Raw genomic sequence first — 19,309 nt, 5'->3', positions numbered from 1 at the left:
AGTTGACAGGGGAGCGTCAGCAGTCGACCTACCGCAGTGAAGACACCGCGGTAAGTAGCTTCATGCACGTCGACTTCAGCTAAGCTATTTTCATAGCTGAAGATGTGTAACATAGACCAACTTAGCTCTTCCCCCCCCCCCACCAGGGTAGACCAGGCCTAAGAGCAGAAAAAAGTAGGTAGGGAACTGGGGAAGAGAGAACAGTAGTTACAGAAATAATGTTATGCGGTAACATAGTTGTGCACGTATCCTGAAAGGTTCTTTGGGGATAGGATATATACGCGCACATGTGTACATATAATTTCTTATACATTTTTAAATAGTCACACACAGTTAAACTTTTTTAATAGTTGTGTAGGCTCTTTATGAAAATCCAATTCATGGCTGCTATTTTGAGGCCTGCTCTAAACCTGTGCTTTCAAGTATGAAAACCATCTGGCAACTATAGATTACACAACCTTCTCCTTTTTTTAAGTGGTAAGGCCACTGATTTCCATTCATTAGGTCAAATAAGTTTTCTTTTTACTAGGTTACTAAAAGTCTGCATATGATGCTTAAATTTAAATGGAATGAGAAGGCCAGCAGCTGTATCTTTGTAATACTTACTCACTTTTTATTAATATCAAAACAAGATAATTTAAATATTTTTTTCTGTTTTACAGTTTAAGACCTAATATATTCCTATATACCTCCAATCAAAAGAAAAAAATATGAAAATATCAGTATGTTTGAGCGTATTCCACCCCTGCCCCCGGGGATGGACTTTTAAATAATTAGGTATGAAGGTCCACATACTAATGAGATGTCTGCTTTCAAAAAGAACTATATTGGAGATACTTTGAAATGGCACAGACACAATTGGAGGAAGCACATAGCCCAAAGCTGAAGTTCAGGAATGCAGGTTTCAAGGGCAAATATTTGCAAAAATCTAACGAATTACTTGGAAGATGCTATGTTTAAAGCAAATAATGAAGGGATTAATTTATTAAAAATATAATAAAATGACTGTGGCCATGTAAGACAAAAAGGCCTTTTTGTATCGTTTAGGGCAGCTTTCAGATCCAGAGTGAAAAATGAGGGAGGTTGTCTGCTGCCATCAGTTAAGGATGGTTTGTCACACTGAGCATTGATGATATTCATTTCATTCTCTTTTTATTCATGGGATCACCTTTTTTAATAAACTTCCCCACAGGGAAAGATTGAACTAATTTGATCCAGAGATGTCTTCCTTTTCAGATTTTAGGCAACTAAATGCACAGTATTTTAAAGACCCTGGATTTCATGCTTTCAAGAAGTGAATTTTATTTCAAACAGATGGGCAACTCGTGGGAGGAACGCAAAGGGTGGCTCGTGATCTCCCCACGTGACTCATCCCCGTCCCACACCCCAGCCCGGGCCCTTGTGCTCTTCCTGTTCTCTCCCCATCCCATGTTACCTGGCGGGGGGCCTCTGTTCTCCCGCTGCACCGGATACTGATTTTAGGTGAAAGAAAAGTGGCCTCATGCCAGTAGTTCCTTTGGCACGGCTGTACCGGTGCTGCCCCCAGCCCTGTCCTCCAGCGGGGCTGTACAGACCCTAGGAGAAGCAGCTGTGTGGAAGGGCTGGGGGTGGGGTCGGGGAACCTGATGGCATGGGGCCACCCGGCAGCCCCCCATTCTGCTCCTTTCACCACTGCGGTTTCCTGCTGAATATGCCCCCACTAGGCATTTCGGAAGGGGCGTGGGCCCTTCTTGACGCCCCCCCAAGCGTCGACTTTTAAAATATGTCCCATAACATAGATTTTTAGGTCCCAGTTCTTCAGCATGTAACGTGTGAGTGGACTGCTTGCTGAGCCCACCAGAGCCCCACTGACTACTGGGGCATTTAGTGGAGAGCGTGACCTGCCTGGTCATGGTATTTAGTTCATAGGCTACTCTGTCCATCTTTCCATTAATATATATATAACCTGTTCTTGAATATCTGCAGTAATGATGCATTGACCCACCCCCTTTATTTAATCAGTTTCATCTGCTTTTATTGCTGTTGGGAGAAGGGAAGATCCCTGCCTTCTTGTTTCAGTGGCTTTTCAAGTCTTATCTCCTGTCAGATGCACTTCCATGATCTCCCTCCTCCCCCCAATGTAGCCTTCATTGTTGGTTTATCTCACTCTTCTTCAAAAATCTTCTTCTCTGTGACCGTTGCTACTATGCCTGAACTTTTTGCTCTTTGCCTGAACTTGTTGCTCATTTTTCCTGTCACTCACATGTACTTTATCAGCTCATCATCACCACTAATATGGAGAAGTGCTTCCTGATGATGCCATAGTAATTGTAATTGACACTGTGCCTTTCCTTAAATGTACATTCATTTATTGCATCTGGTTTTTGTTTTGTTTTTTTTTTATATTACATAGGTACCGTGGACAGGGTATCAGGGTAGGTTTGCGGTTGACCCTCGAATCATTACACACCAAGCAGCTATGGCGTATAATATGAACCTGTTACAGGCGCATGGGCGCGGGTCTCCTATACCTTACGGCCTGGGACATCATTCACCAGTTAGTATAGGGCAGCAGCAACTTCAACATCAAGAAAAGGAGCAACATGAACAAAATCGAAATGGTGAGTTGTATGTTTCTTCAAATCCCCCCGCAGGCGACTTCTTGTTTGGTTACCATATCTGCAGTTCAGACAGAATATTGTGAGAAACCCGTCAATTTTAACGTGAATTTGAATGTTCCTGACAGATGCTGAATTTGACAGCAATGGAAACTTGTTCCTCTGTTTACACACACAAATGGTGCTCACAGGGCAGGGTTCTCCATGCTGTCCCCAACTTGTGAACACCAATCCTGTTCTTCAGGGGGCTGACAGGGTAGTTCATTTCCCACACCCCACTCAGAACCTGTTCTCTTTCCTGAGATTCCCCACGGAGTTGGTGTGTTTTGGGATGTGGATGTGAGGAAATAGACACAAAGTTAGAATAATTTGTAAAACATTTGCAAAGATATTAAGCAGAAATGATTATTCGTGATGTTGCCTAGCCAGGAAAATAGCTGGTGTTTGGAAATTCTATCTCTATCGTAGGCTTTATTGTGCTATGAATTGTGTGTCTGTAATGGGAGGCTGTGCAAGGTTGTAGACCGTACTGTAGACTGGTGGTAGTGGAGGATTCATTTCTTTGAGTATGATTTTAGCATTGGACATAACCCTACTGGAGTATCCTGAAAACCCAGGGATCCTGGTTATTGATATGTCATTTATGATTTTTTTCTAATATAGATGGAAAACCATTTATATTCCAATATGTAGGCAAATACATTGCAAAACCTGAAATGATTTAGGGCTTAGAATAAAATAGTCTCCATGGTGGGAATTGAAGAGTGAATCTGGAATAAAGTCAAATGCCATTGTGGTCTCCTTAATTTCTCCTTAAACTATGATTATGATCAGAAAAATGACTGCGTAAAAATGCCACCTTCATACTCAAGATATCTTCTCCTGATGGATATTCTGAGTCATATTTGCTTGCTATAGTGACAAAAAATAGTTTACTCCTTTTATCCCTCTACAGCAATGGGAGGGTTAGCTGGAGTGTTTTGTCGTTCATATTACCAACAGAATTGCAAAGTAAATTTGTATTGTGGAATCTTTTCCGAGGCAGAGAGAAGGCAGCTTGATTTCAGATCTCAGGTTCAGTTGCAGGATAGGCAGTTAGGGGGAAAAAAATTAATCTACAGAGGTATGAATCTTGCTCTCCTTGCTCACATGAGTAGGTCCATTGCCTTCTCTGAGACTGCACAAACAAATAAGAGAAGGAGGATTTGGCCCACACTGTGAAAATCTGACGAGGCATCACTGAGAGACAATGAAAAGGGAACCCTGTGATTCTATTTGCTTAAAATCCAGTTTCAGAGCAGAATTGCACCTTAGTGCTGAAGGCTTGTATTACAATTAAAAGATGCTCTGAATTCATTTGTGCTATTAGGATGGATTCTTTCATTCGAGCTATGTATTGCAAAATCCTTCCTCATTAAATATTTGAAAACTTGAAGACTGAGGTAGAAATCTGAGACACTTTCTGTTGTATCAGTATACGAAACATGTAAGTTGTCACAGTAGCACACCAGAAGACATTATTATTCCTTTTCAAAGAATTGCATAGATAATTGGACTCTAAATAGTTCACTGAAATAATCACACGAAGGGGGTTTCACTGAAGCTCATTAAAACAGGGATAATACAGAGAGAAATCCAACATGCCATCCTTGGTGTTATTCTCCCACAGCATTCTAGGTTTCAGAGAAGAGGAAAATCCTGAGAAACTGATTTTGGCCATGGCAGTTCAATAACTTGAATTTCAGTAAGCTAACTAATGAAAAGGGTTCTCAGAGGACAAATTAATCTTGTGAAATGCACTAAAATAAACTCCTTTTCTTCTGTTGATCACCCAAAAATCTGATCGTTAGGGGTTGATTGTGCAAGTGCTGAGCACATTCCCTTTCTATTAATTGAAATAGGTGTTGAAGTCTCTTAGCACTTAGAAGGATTGCTGATTTAGCCCCTCATTCTGTGGCAGCAAGAGTCAGAGAAATTAGTAGTTTCTTTTCTGCTGACCAGTGTGAACCAAACCCTCTTTCTGTTAAGTTTGGAGGTGCCCTTGATAAATGTGCTGGGAAGTAAGACTGTAAGGTAAGTTGCATGAGAAGGCCACATTCTGCCCTTGGTTAACTCCTCTTTACATATGAAGTAATTCCAACAGAATGTGTCCCTGTATCAGCATATGGAGGAGCGAGGTATGTGGCTCGAGTGAGTTATCTCGTTTTTGAGTGGATACTGTCTAATTATGACGATAATAGCCAACTAGAAAGTTGTCCTGCTAAGGTTTGCAGGGTCCTGTCTTCTACTAGAAGACACTTATACTGGACTTGGATTTTTCATACCTACGTAATACTGGAAATACTCATAATACTCTTTTCTTCCTGGCATTAAGAATTAGGAGCAAGAAAGAAATATTTGTCTAATCTTTTGAAGCTAAGTTTTTGTAGCTATTTGTGCTTTAAAATCTTTTTCTTTAAAAATTTCCAGAGCTCCTTTTATTAGCGAGTATATGGAGCTACTGTTTTTCTCACTGCATATCTTTTTGCTAGGTGGATCCTTGAATTGTTAGCTAACACAGTTTTATTATCCACGGGGTTTACTTTGCCTTTCTCTAGTATGTTCTTGTGTAGCTATTTCTGAACCTAGATTTCTCTGAGTTACCCAAGAGAGCTGAGATTTTTTGTGATTAACTGAATCTATTCAGTGACAAAAGGGAATCAAACAACCAACAAAAAGTACCGTTTGCATTTGAAACAATACATAATCCTACATTTTTCAAGACTAAAGGTCGCTGATCAGACTATTTCCATTACCATGTCCAGCATGTCTTAAAGATTGTTTCACAGAACAAGAATTCTGCCACAGAAGAACAATGTACCACAGAAAAAAGAATTATGTCATTAGTACTCTACTGGAGATTGAAGAGAAGCTATAATAGCAAAACTCAAACATCAGCAGTTCACTGAAGTGTACATTGTTGGGAGAATTGAAATGACTGTTTCAGGAACACAAATGTTTATTGCATGTAAATGCCTATGACATATTTCCTGTCCCATCTTGTAAGTGTTCTTTTCTCATGAGATCCTAAAAGTTTTCTTGATTTGCCCGTATAAATGCTGTTTTAAACCAGTATCTTTTAAAACTGAATATACACTTTACATATCTCCTCACTTTTGTGGAAAGTGTAAGTGCATACATGAAAAATATGCTTTAGATTGATTGAGCCTGCCTTCATGCAACTGGTACTTTATAGAAATTAGAAGGGGAAGCAGTTTTACTAAAAAAATAAATAAAAAAAATACTTTCAGAGATGCATTAATTCTTTTGGTTGTTGAGATTTGTGGTTTCCTTACTATGTACTTTGATATGCATCCGATGAAGTGAGCTGTAGCTCACGAAAACTTATGTTCAAATAAATTGGTTAGTCTCTAAGGTGCCACAAGTACTCCATTTCTGATCTGTCCACTTCAAGGAGTTACGTTTCAAAGATAACCCTCAGCTGAAAAAGAATATTGTGTTCTTGTGTGTAAACTACATGTTTAAGAAATTTTTTGGATCATAATGTCTAGTACAATAAGTGTCTATTATATTTCTATTTGTCCAAATACATAAGCCATATCTGGAAAATATACTTACCTAATCAGTTGCAAGATTTCTAATATTATTGCACCTCCTCATGTGTTGCAAAGTTTAGGATCAATAGGCCAATGTAAGAGTATTATGGCAGCCTTCACTGAAAAATTGATGTTTATCTTAACTGAACCTAAAAAGGTTAAGTTTAACTTGGGGTTCAGATTTTTTATCAATAGGGTTCTGATATCTTTAACATCATTTCCCTGGCATCTCACAGAACTCCAGTGATGGATGAGTTTTAGTTAGTTGCTTAAAAGTTAAAACCAGAGAGGTGCTAAGTAAGGTGTTTTTGCCTTTACAAACTGAATAGTCAGTGTTTGTTTGGATCAAAGGTTACTGAGCTACCAAAAAGAACAAGGAGTACTTGTGGCACCTTAGAGACTAACAAATTTATTTGGGCATAAGCTTTGTGCCCAAATGAATTTGTTAGTCTCTAAGGTGCCACAAGTACTCGTTCTTTTTGCTGATACAGACTAACATGGCTACCACTCTGAAACCTGAGCTACCAACGTTCAGGGAGGGGAGTGGTTCGGATAAAAGTTCCTGTGTTAGGTCCATTTCTATTTCTCTTGCACAAACCAGTGATTACTTTCTCCTGCAATAGCTCCAGTAGCCCAGCCATTGAACTGGAAGAGGTACTTTGTAATGATTCAAATACAAAACTTAAAACATACAGTGTAAGGGGAAGGCCATATTTAGGAGGAAATGTTGTGTTAAGTTTCTGCCCCCGACATAAATGCTATACTTATAGTTCTAAGTCTGCCCATGTCTAAGGAAAATAAACAAACATGTTGAAAATATTTCTTCATTCTTTACATACTTAGAAACTAATGCATAAATATCATAAATATTTTTAGGTAAAACCGAAAACAGTGCTGGACCTGAAATTAATAAAATTCGGACACCTGAGAAAAAACCTGTGGAATCCAAACAGGTCTGTTTTGAGTTGTTTTTCCCCCATAATTTTCCTTCCCTTTTTGGTACTATGTATCTCACTCTAAGGATTCTATATTTCTTCCCCTCCTGCTCAACAGGCTCCCTCCCCATCAGTCACCACATTTCTATCCCGGGGCAATGAATGGGATTTCCTTCAGAACCCATCAGTGTTGATCGGCACTAGTTGTTGTTGAGTGACGATAGGTCCCTCTTCTCGTCACCCAAGGGCAAGAGAAAATGTAAAAGATTTGAATCTGATTTTTTTTGAAGTGCTTTCTCATGCTACTTGTCCTTCCACACGATATTAATCCCATTGTTTACAATTTGTATTTCACTGATGACTAGCATAAATAACTTTTTTTAAATGTACTGATTTGTAAATTTTAAGTCTATACATAGGAATAGCACTGAGTGTTATTGATTTTTAAATGTTTAGAAATTATTGTACCTCTTGATATAAAACTCCTATAAATGTAAATAGTTCTGTTAGGAGTGAAGATTCAGAAATCTTCAATAATTTTCTGGGAGAGTAAGAGGATAGTGTAATGTAGACTACAATTTCAGTTTTAGAAATAAAGGTGTGAGTCATATAATGGAGTGTTCTGAAGTGAAATGTTGAAAACCAGCAAATAATGACTTTTTCCATTAAATATTTGGTGTCTGTGTCCTACAAATAAAAGCAAAAGGCTCAACGTTTGACAGTTGCCTATAATTAGCTAAATTAGATATGATCATAAGGAAGCAGCTGGTAATTCATCTCTGCAATAACAGTAGCTACAGAAAGAAATTCGATGATGGAAATGTCTGAGTGTAGTGTTTAAATATAGAAGAATAAGAAGCAAATATGGAGTGCACTTCTTAGTTTGCACCTAGTGAAATAGCCATGAAGGAATTAGTTTTCTCTCTAATGGGGAGAAATTTCAGATTAATAAAATATCACAAATAGTGTAAAGGAGTTTAAATAAGATGAAGCCAGCCAGAACCATTGGCAGAATATTCCTTCAGTTTGATAAGTAAAGAGAAGAATATGTCTTAAGCTGTTCCGTACCTTCTTTCTCTTCCTTATTCTTCCCACATTCCTGAGGTTTTGTATGCCTGAGTCAGTGTTAGATTAATTTGTTTAGTGTAATACAGTCATAGCTTACAGGGATTTTGTTTTCTTAAGTAACTTTGAAATGTTTTCTATCCTTTGTTCTAGGTTGATGTAGAAGGAAATTCCCAAAATAGAAGCCCAGAGTCACGTTCCAGCGTTGGTTATCCTAATTCTAAATTTCATCGCAAAGATAATCTCAACCCTAGGCAGCTGAATCTACATCTCACCCCTCCCCATACACAGTATGCAGTCCCCAGTCGCCACTACCAGCACCTGTCCCAGATCCCCAGGCAGCCATACCCTGTGCAACAGCAGCAAAATCTTTTAAGTCAGCAACAAAATCATTTGCCTGAACAGCAAAACCAAATACCACCCCAGCAGAGCCAGATAGTCCAGCAGCATAATCATGTAAATCAGCAGCCTCCACAACCTTCACAACTTTCCCCCGCTTACCAGATGGGCCCCAGCCAGTCTTTTTTTAATAACCCAATTCCCCACCGACCACATTCTCCTGCAGTAGATGCTGTGATTTCAGAACATCATCCCCCACCCATGTTGCAGGAAGTCAATAACCCTCTGAGACCTATTGCACAGCACAACCCAATGCTGCCATCTCACTTGAACAACTTCATTGAAGAGAATCCTGCAGGAATGCCCATAGGGGAGACATTAGGTAGGTACCACTGCTCTTCTCCACTGATGGGAGTGCAAATGTAGCTACCCTAAAGTGAAAATGAAGAAAGTATTTACTTGTCAGGGATATGGCTGTATGACTTCAAAATTGTGAATTGGTTATTGTTGGGCTAGTTTCAGTAAGTAAAGTGATCAGGAATAATTTTCTCCTTAGGGTGTATTTTAATATGTAGTGTTTCATTATGAGTTTCATATATACATAGTCCTTCTGGGAGATTTAAATAACCAGGTTATGCTCTGTGATACTTTTGGAGTGGTTGGTATACAGTAGGCACTTTATTAATAAACACATTTTTGGTGCTGGCAAATTTGGAGATTCCATTGTGTTCCTTCTTATCACTACTGTTTTTACATGTAATATAACACACGGTAGAATCCTCCTTTCTGGCACCAAATGCTTTGAAAAAGGGAGGTTGGGTAAATTTTTATATTTTTTGTAAATGTTTTACAGATCGTATGCATGGAAATGTAGCTTTGGAAACATTAAGGCAGCAGCAGCAAGCAAGGTTACAGCAATGGAATGAGCATAATGCCTATCTCAGTCAGGGCAATATTCCATATCCACACCATCACCATCCTCACCTACAACATCTTCCCCAGCAACCAATTGGATTGCACCAACAGCCAGTTAGGGCAAACTGGAAACTTGCGAGTAATACAGAAGACGAAACAGAGGCAACATATTCAAGGTATTTGTTGTTTGAATTCTCAAAGTACTGTATTTAAAAACAGAACATAGCCCACCTTCACTATAATACCATGCGTAGGTGCCAGGCACTATGAGTCCTATAAAGAGCACTTGTTGTTATGATGTTCAAAGTCAGCAATAGGCCTAGATACATTACATTATTATTAATAGGCCCTTCTCGTTGGAATAGAAAGGCCAGAAATTTTCAAGCCTTCAGAAGGATATTGGTCACTGAGTTTTGTATGTCAGTCCAGCTTTAGCAATGCACTTTTTGCATTTCTCCATCTTAATAACATTTATTCTGTGAATACAGGTTCCAGGACTTGCTCAGAGAACTGTCACACCGCGATCAAAGTGAAAGCAGGGACCTAGCTGAAATGCCACCTCCCCAGTCCAGACTGTTGCAATACAGACAAGTTCAGCCCAGAAGCCCACCAGCGCTCCCTTCTCCTTCATGCAACTCAAACCACAGCGGCCACTTTCCCAACTTCACTGAAAACAACAGAGACATTGAAATAGCCAACAACCCAGCATTTCAGCAGCATTTGCCCCAAATATACAATCCCCCGTTCTCACTGCCATCTGAACACATAACCCCACCTCCTTTGAAGTACCTGCAACCTGATGGATCATGGACCTATGCTAACCTACAGCAGAATCACCTAATGGGGCAGGGCTTTCATTATGGTATACCTCCGTTGCCCCATAGATCACAACAGAACCCTTTTATACAAATACAGAATCATCAGCATGCAGTTGGTCAGGAGCCATTTCATCCGCTCACATCTCGAGCAGTATCTGCTTCTTCGCTCCACAGCTTAGAAGAGGTATGGGGATTTTAATATATATCTCCACATACATATGATATGTGTCTAATAATAGTGAATTGTAAGCATGTTGTAGATTAAAAATTCATGTCTTGAATGCCTGTGAAAAAGGACAGTTTTGCAGCCACTATCCCTCCCCTCATACACACACTGGTAGTTCAGGGCTCTGCACTCAGCCCTTTGCTTTGCTGGCAGGGAGTTACAGGCTTTTGGAAATTAAGATTTGAGCCCTCATCCGACTTAGCTTATACCACTAGGAGTTTTTCCTTGCTCTTCAATGAGAGCAGAATAGATTCCTTATTCCATGTAGCTGAATAAAGCACTGAAAGTGAATTCTACTGTATTGTACCCCTTTTTGCAGATTCAAAGAAGTTAAATGTTGTGCTCAGAGCCACAAATAGAATCATAGTAATGTCAGGTCTACACTTAAAATGCTGCACTGGCACAGATGCAGTGCTCTAATGAAGGTGCTCTAAGCCGACAGGAGAGAGCTTCTCCTCTCGGCTTAGTTAATCTCCTTGTATGAAAGGTGGTAGCTGTGTTGGCGGGAGAAGCTCTCCCACCAACACAGTGCTCTCTACACCAGCACTTAGGTCGGTATAACTGTGTCGTTCCTGGGTGTGGATTATTCACACCCTTGAGCGATGTAGTTATACCGAAGTCATTTTGTAGTGTAGGCCAGGGCAGAAAGTCATGATTAGAAGTCAGAAATTCCTGACTGGCTTCCCACTCCATTAGACTACACCTCTCTGTATGAAATCTACTCTTTTGTTGCCAAGATTCAACACAATTATTAATTATTTTTGTGGGGCACAAGAGCAATGTTTTCTTTCCTTTGATGGCTCTGCAGTAGCAATAAACTAATAAATAGTCCTTACAGAGCTGTGCTGACAACACTGGTTGCTTATGTACAAGCAAAGCAATATTTAACTAGTACAAATTAATTTTAGTCCTTTGAAAACATGGTGTTGAGGGAGGGGAAGGGATTACTCTTTGCCAAATGCAGGAAAAAATGTTTAAAGAACAAATCTTTCCTCTAAAGCTTGTAATCGGGCTCCTTCAGATAAAGGCCAGGGCAGAGTTCCATAAAGAAAACAAAATGCTAGATGTATTTTTAACACAGATTCCTGTTACAAGGTCAAGTTTCACAGGGAGATCTGAATACTAGCAGTCATTCGAAAGCTAGTTTAGTTCACTCATTCAGCTTGACCGCTGTTTTTCTGTGCATAAAACCTAAAATAGAGTTGATGTTCTAAATCGTAAAAGAAAATATCTAGTTAGTTGTTTGAGCTTTCATCAACTGAGAAACTATAAGAAACATCTGAGCTGCTCTGCTAATCACTAGGCTTTGACAGTTTATTGATTTTACTTCAAGTCCACAATGTTGCAGCTGGAAAAGCTGATTGTTCTCAAATTAGAGAAGATGAGCCTCCACTAACATAGTACGTAATACTTGGTTTTCTGTTTCTTTATATAAATATACAAACTTAAAGCCATATGTTCATTATTTGTGATGATGAGGAGTTAAACAGAGTGGACAGTACATATACTGATGAAGTTGTGTTTTAAAGTTAATTTTTACATTTGGATACAGACTGGTAAATCAGAAAGTATAAATGACCTTGTTAAATGGTGCTGTGGTTAATTTATGTGTCATATAAGCGTTTGACAATACAGGTCTGCAGAAATTTAAGTTAAAACTAATCTTCTGAAATATGTAATCCTAGGAGCATACACTAATTACTAGATGTCTTTAACTGAAGGTTCTTAGTCACATTTAAGTTTATTTTAACAGATTAAAACTAGAGATTGCAGAGTTTGCAGAATAAAAGGTATTTTGAAAAAGTAAATTTCACATTTACAAGCTTTAAGTGCAAAGTACTTGAAAGAGTTTTGGATGACTTGGTGTCACGTGTTGCAGTTTCACGCAACCAGATACACCACAAACCCAATCCACCAATATGTTAGGCACATGCTATCCTCTTACAAAGGATTGCAGTGCACATGTAGGCTGATGTCTTTTTCAAAATATCTTGTCCTGCACACTTGGCTATATCTGCAGTTTTAATCTGTTAAATGCCTCAATTCAGCAAAAGACTTAAGCATGTGCTTAAATTTAAGCATGTGAGTAGTTCTGTTGAAGTCAAAGAGGTTACTCACTTATTTAAAGTTAAACATGTTCTGAAATGCTTTGTTGATCTGGGACTAAAATAACCATAAATATGACTAAGAGCCTTTGTATGCGGTGTGGGTTTTTAATGTTAGAAAAAGCTGTTGATATTCTCTTTAATTGATGCAACTTTGCATTATAAAACAAACTAAAGACAGGTGGTGGTTTTAATTCCTCCATGTTGTAGCTTTCTATTTCTTCTGTGTTATCTATCTAATCTGGCTAATCGACTATTTCCTAGATCTGTATTTATAAAGTGCTATTCATTGCATTGTCTAGGCACTTTATCCAAAAATGTTTTTGAGTGCAGTGTGACAGTTCTTGGGGTATCCAGGGCTGTGATTCACCTAGCTATCCCCTGCCTCCAGTGGGAGAGTCTTGATTCTGATAACTGGGTGTTAGAGCCCTCACACCATCAGCCTGTCAGTCACTCAAGCACTTTCCTCTGCAATTTGCCAGCCCTGTCTTTGCCTCACAGTTGAACAAGAGGTGCATCCATTCCTCTGTGATATCCAGCCCTTGACACTGGTTGCTCACAGAAATTCAGATCCCCTGTCTGCCCCCAAAAGGCAATGTGTCCCACTTTACCAGTTTTACTTTAAATCACTGCTACAGTATAACACACAGAACTTGTGATCACTTTAAACAAAACAAAGTAAAAGTTTATTTAAGATAGAATAGAACAATGGTCACCAACCAGCAGATCACAATCAACTGGTCGATCCTGGAGCCTCTGACAGTTGATCACGATCTCCTGCCGCTAAAAGTCCGGCAGTGCAGCAGGGCTAAGACAGGCTCCTTGCCACTCCCGGAAGCGGCCAACACACCTCTGCGGCCCCTGGAGGGGGTAGGGGTCTCCGTGCGCTGCTCCTGCCTGCAAGCACCACCCCCACAGTTCCCTTTGTTCAGGAACGGGGAACTGTGGCCAATGGGAGCTGCGGGGACGCTTCTGGGAGTGCCACCGACCGAGGTAAGTGCCACCCGGCAGGAGCCCCCACTCCAATCCCCAGCCCTGAGCCCCCTCCGGAGCCAGCACCCATACCCTCTCCTGCATCACAACATTCTGCCCCAGCCTGGAGCCCCCTCCTGCACCCAAACTCCCTCCAAGAGCCCTCACCCCCTCCTGCACCCCAACACTCTGTCCCAGCCCAGAGCCCCCTCCTGTACCCTCGGGGAAGGGGCAGGGTAGATCCTGGGTTGCACTTAAATTCAAAAAGTGATCTTGTGCATAAAAAGGTTGCAGACCACTGGAATAAAGATTCCACTTAAAGCAAGAGAGTGTGGTGGAAACAAATGGTTACGATAGAAAACAATATCATATAACACGAACTTGGGTCTACACTTATTAATAGTGACCTTTCCTAGCTCAGAAAGTAGGTTGTCCTCCCAGAGTTCAGTGTGTTGCTGAGCGGGCTGGCTTCACAGGAGCCAGGATTCGACATTTCTGCTCCCCAAGATGTCTCTTCGGTGAAAGGATACAGAGGGCCTTTCCCCAGCCTGTCTTATACTGCAACAGGCTTTTGTCTTTATTCATAGGCAGGCTTATCTGTCTGTTGTAATGTTCCTTTTTTACTTCGAAGTGATTTCAATTGTTTGCAGTTGTCATATGGTTTTCCATTGAAAGTCTTGGGGCTTGTCTACATTGGCACTTTACAGCACGGCAACTTTCTCTCTCAGGGGTGTGAAAAAACACCCTTCTGAGCACAGCAAGTTTCAGCACTGTAAAGTGCCAGTATAGACAGTGCACCAGCCCTGGGAGCCGCGCTCCCAGCGCTGGTAGCTATGCCCCTTCTGGAGGTGGGTTTTTTAGAGCCGTGACTACACAAGCCACGTTAAGCGTTGCCAGTGTAGACTAGCCCTTGGGATGGAGCAAGGCTAGACAATTGCGCCTTGCCTTATTACATCACCGGCTAACGAGGGTGGGGTAGTAACTCCCTCCTGCCTTAATGGGTCATCATCGAGACACATCACCCCCATGGTGACTAACTTTCACTCCAAGTCCATAAAGCATACTTTCAGTATAAATACATTATTCCTTAAATATTAGCTATACATACATCTCACAATGATTGTGAATCTTGACAAGTTGTGAGATTTGTAGTTAGTTCCATGTTACTTTTTATAGATAAATATCCTGTAGGGCATGTGTTTGATGTAGTGAGTTTGTCAGGCCTGAGGTGACAGTTGTTTGCAAAGAACAGGGGATCCTTTGCCAGGGAGTCTCAGTATCACATGAAGTTAAGCCCAAATTTGAAGATGATATAAAAGGAAACTTCAGTAATCCTCTCTGGTTCTGCACTCGCAGGTTCATAGAGCTTTGATCACTTCCTAATTGTTTATCAAAAAATGTGAAACTCTCCAAAAATGGTATATCCCTGCATGAATCATTGTAAATCACTCTACTGAGAGTAACTGAACATTATTGAGTCTCTTCAAGATTTGTTGTAAGCACTTCCGAAGAAACTGAGGGCAGCTGTATTTATGTACTGGAGTTCAAGACATACCAAACTTACACCGTGGGATGTTGTCAAGTAGTTTAGAGCCAGTGTTGTGATCTATCTCCCAGTTTCAAATGCTCATTATTAAATCCACCTTTCCACTGCCAAGGTTTGAAAATAGTAGCCACCATTTCAGTAAAACCTATACAAAATGTCTTAATGGTGAAGTCTTTAGAGGGTGGAATAGTTCTCAGGGAAAAGTGCTAGGCATTCCACATCACTTTGCAACATTTGGAATGAAACTGGACGAAGTACTGCTAAATAGGTCTTTTCCCTCTCTAAGACTCAACCTATTTAAACTCAGTGGAAAGACCACTATTGATTTGAGTGGTCTTTTGGTTCAGGCACAACGGTCTCTGATGCTTTTAAAAAATTGGGCTTCCAAAAAGGAGAAGGCGATGTCAGGGAAGCCAAGTGGTATTTTATCCCCTGTAAATCGTAGCAGCTGAAATTAGACTGGTATATTTTCTCTCTCTGGCTCTGCTTTTTCTGGGTGACATAGTAGCTAGCAGCTGAGGGGCATAACAGGAAATTTCATTCACATGTACGTAGCTAATTTTCACTGACATTTCACAAAAGTGTCTGTTTTCCCCCTTTACCAAGTAAAGATGACTGATGTACTTCATTTATGATATTCCCATCACATGTGTGCTTTTGACAGTCAGGCTAGTGCGATATGAAACAAATACTGATACTATCAGACATTTATCTTTTAACCAAAAGTACCGTCTCTGTCTTTTTAACGGAAAAAATTGTGATTTTAGTATTTCAGCTCTGAATCACAAATGATCAAAATGTATTTATGCTAGTAAGAAGTTATCTTTGGATCTTGAAAATACAGTATTTCATATTGTAGCTTTTTCCCATAAGGATAGCTGATTCTTCTGTGTTCATAGAATCTGAACAGATTCATAGAATCTGCTGGCAAGGTTTGTAAAATCAAGGTTACTATTTTATCTTTGAAGGCATTCTGTTTTGCTTTCTTCATTTTTTTTTATCTCAGCTAGAATAAGGGCATTAGAAGGGAAAAGGCACAGTGGGGAAATGGAAAGTGTTTAAGGAAAAACGTTCCTGTGTCAGAGGGTACTGTGTGCTATCTAGAAATTATTTTCAAGGGATAAAAAGGATCAGTGTGTGAATATACCAAGACTAGCTATAAAGTAAGCAAAAGAACATTTTATAAAATAAGAGGGTAAGATTATAAAGATTTCAGAAGGCCAATCTGTGCATAAGCAAAAAGTGAAGACCACAAGGAAGACTGTTACCCCTACCAAGGTTAATATAAAGAAACAAGGAGCCAGGGATCAGTGTTAGGAGACAGTGAGGTGTTGTAGAGATGGCAGGTATAATTTATGACTGCTGTAAAAAAGTTTGTGTAAAATAAAATCTATGCGAGAGTGTTTACAAATGAGGATGCCAAGTGAATATCTGAATCGCACAGTCCTGGACCTTCCAGGTGAGGATGAAGACATTCAGGGGAAATCAAGACCAATAATAAATTAGAAGACAGAAAAACTGTAGGCCAGTGGTTTCCAAACTAGGGGTGCCACTTGTTCAGGGAAAGCCCCTGGCGGGCCTGGCCGGGCCGGTTTGTTTACCTGCCACGTCCGCAGGTTCAGCTGATTGCAGCTCCCACTGGCCGTGGTTCGCCGTTCTCGGCTGATGGGAGCTGCGGGAAGCGGCGCGGGCTGAGGGACGTGCTGGCCGCTGCTTCCCACAGCCCCCTTTGGCCTGGAGTAGCGAACCACGGCCACTGGGAGCTGTGATTGGCTGAATCTGCGGATGCGGCAGGTAAACAAACATGCCCGGCCCGCCAGGGGCTTTCCCTGAACAAGCAGTGCTCCTACTTTGGGAACCACTGCTGTAGGCCTTTATCTGATCCATTCCAGCAGTGTGAGTAAGGCCTGGTCTACACTAGAAGATTAGATCAGCATAACTACATCACTTAAGGGTGTGAAAAATCCACACCCCTGAGCAGCATAGTTAGGATGCCCAAATCCCCATGTGGAAGCGCTTTCCATCAACCTAGGTACCACCTCTCAGGGAAGTGGATTACCTATACCAATGGAAGACTCCCTGCCATCAGCATAGATAGTGTCTACACTGAAGCACTAGAGTGGCTCAACTGTGCTGCTGTAGTGTTTTAAGCTTAGACAAGCCCTAAATCTCTGTCCTACTCTCCTGCCCTTTTCCCACCCCCGCCATGGGCAGAGCACACTGTTTCAGCGTCTCCTGTGTCTACTGATTGGCAGTGCAGAGTATTTCCACGTGCAAATCACCATGGAAATCAAGGCTTCAGACATTACAGGAGGACAACTAAGGTCATGATTATTCAAAGACTTACGCCCATGCTTAACTCTGTGCACATCAGAATTCCAATTGAAGTCAGTGGGGCTACTCATTAAGCACTTGTGTAAGTCTTTGTCGGATCAAGGCCTCAGTTTTGTCACTGCTATAGTTGGAAGAAAGACAAATATGTGGGGATCAATTGCTAAATAACAGAAACGACCATCCTGGCCAGTCTTTCCGGCTTTTTCACCTAACAGTCCCTGTGTTTATGTGCTCTCGAAGCGAGTGAGAATGAGAACTAAAGGGTATTTTTAAAATGTCATAGTCAAGATGAATTTAACAAGTGAGTTTTCACTGTGCTACAGCCTGTATTGCTGACATTCTTACAGTGTGGGAGGAGGGTTTGCCACTGCTGAAGGTTTATGCATGTTTTTGTTCATTTTCACCGTTAGGGCTAAATACAAGAGAGATGCAGAGTACTCTCAACTCCCATTGCATTCACTGGGGCTTGAGTACACTCAGCCCTGAGTCATGAGGGTATGGCTAGGGTAAGCTTTTTGCTCTTGTTTTTAACGCAATTTAATTGATTGCCAATTAATCAAGTCAGCAAACACATTTGTAAATGCTAGTATAGGCACTCCACAAATGTTTGATGCAGAATACAAAGCCGGAGTATTTAAACTCTACATGGGTGGAGTGAGGGGTCACTTGAGATGTTAAATGTATCTCCAAACCGGGGCCAGGGGGCACAGATCCTGCTGCCGCTGTACCAGTTGCAGAAGATAATAGAGCCACTGGATCTGAAGGAATATGGATCTGCGGCTCATCCCTTAGCCCACGTTAGAGTGGCTTTCTCATTCTGTCTATGTGGGGCCAGTCTGAAGATCTTTCTCTGTGGTATATAGTGGGTGCTGACCTACCTGCATATCCCTTGTGCACCAGAATGAAATGTGTGTGAAGCTTTTAGAGGAAGAATGCTGCTCTCTCTTACCTGATTGTATTTTAGTTATCATTGCCTTTTCCAGAAACTCAGGGTTTGTGTTTTAAAGTCTTAAACTTTACTATGTACTGAAATACTTTGTTTTAGGCAGAATATGTTATGTTCTTTGTATATAACTAAGTGCAGGAGCTAGATGTGTACATAGCATTGAATAGTTCATGCATTTTAAGATTTAAATGATGTGCTGTGATGGACAGATAATTTTCAGTTTTCCTGCAGACTTTATTGAGTATTGTCTCCTTGGAGCAGGTATTATTGGAAACAAATATGAATTGTTGTAAAGTTATCAGAGTTATCGCATTGCTACACAGGTAGTAAATAAATGTTTTTAGCTGAAACAGATTGTACATCTGCAACACGCCTGTGTTTTTATATCTGATGACCTGTGAGAGATACTTTGTCCTTTTTTCTCATTAATCTTACCATAGACTTGATATTGCAGAGCAGTAAGTTAAGTAGTACAGAGAAATATTTCACAATTCAAAGGATGTTTTACACTGAAATCTGTATTACCTTCAGATGTAGCCATATCCATATAGATACTTTGTGTTTCTTCATAAATTAGTGTTACAGTACACACATTTGTTGTTGTCCACACCTGATTCCTTTTTGTATGTGCAGATCTGACACAAAGCTCTTTGCATCAATTCCATTTGGTAGGTGCAAAGAGTATATATTCAATTACATTCCATCTTACGCTCATCATTGTCACCCGCAAGTAGATGCATGACTTGTTATTACCTTTAGCACCAGGCAGGGCCGTCCCTAAAGGAGTGCAGGGCCCGGGGCGGAAGTGACAAATTTGTCTCTTCTGGGACTGACTGACCGCTGACCAATCGCTCCGGCCTACAGGGCCCCCCAAAGTGTGGGGCCCGGAGTGGTCGCCCCAATTCACCCTACCCA

The 19,309-nt window shown here is 40.7% G+C and overlaps 1 protein-coding gene across 4 annotated transcripts in view; it reads left to right on the top strand.

Annotated features, from left to right (window-relative positions):
- Nucleotides 1-19,309, top strand: part of HELZ (helicase with zinc finger) — a 155,264-nt gene that overhangs the window by 123,196 nt on the left and 12,759 nt on the right. For all 4 annotated transcript variants that reach the window (XM_037913350.2, XM_043527736.1, XM_037913354.2 and 1 more), the window contains exons 25-29: nucleotides 2,393-2,600; nucleotides 7,070-7,146; nucleotides 8,347-8,914; nucleotides 9,386-9,623; nucleotides 9,936-10,449. In XM_037913350.2, the coding sequence (XP_037769278.1) occupies nucleotides 2,393-2,600; nucleotides 7,070-7,146; nucleotides 8,347-8,914; nucleotides 9,386-9,623; nucleotides 9,936-10,449 (1,605 nt within the window). The remainder of the gene's footprint in view (nucleotides 1-2,392; nucleotides 2,601-7,069; nucleotides 7,147-8,346; nucleotides 8,915-9,385; nucleotides 9,624-9,935; nucleotides 10,450-19,309) is intronic.

Source organism: Chelonia mydas, chromosome 14, assembly GCF_015237465.2.
Source record: "Chelonia mydas isolate rCheMyd1 chromosome 14, rCheMyd1.pri.v2, whole genome shotgun sequence".
NCBI lineage: Eukaryota > Metazoa > Chordata > Testudines > Cheloniidae > Chelonia > Chelonia mydas.
Note: the sequence above shows the minus strand (reverse complement) of the source record. Positions and strands in the feature narration are given on the sequence as shown.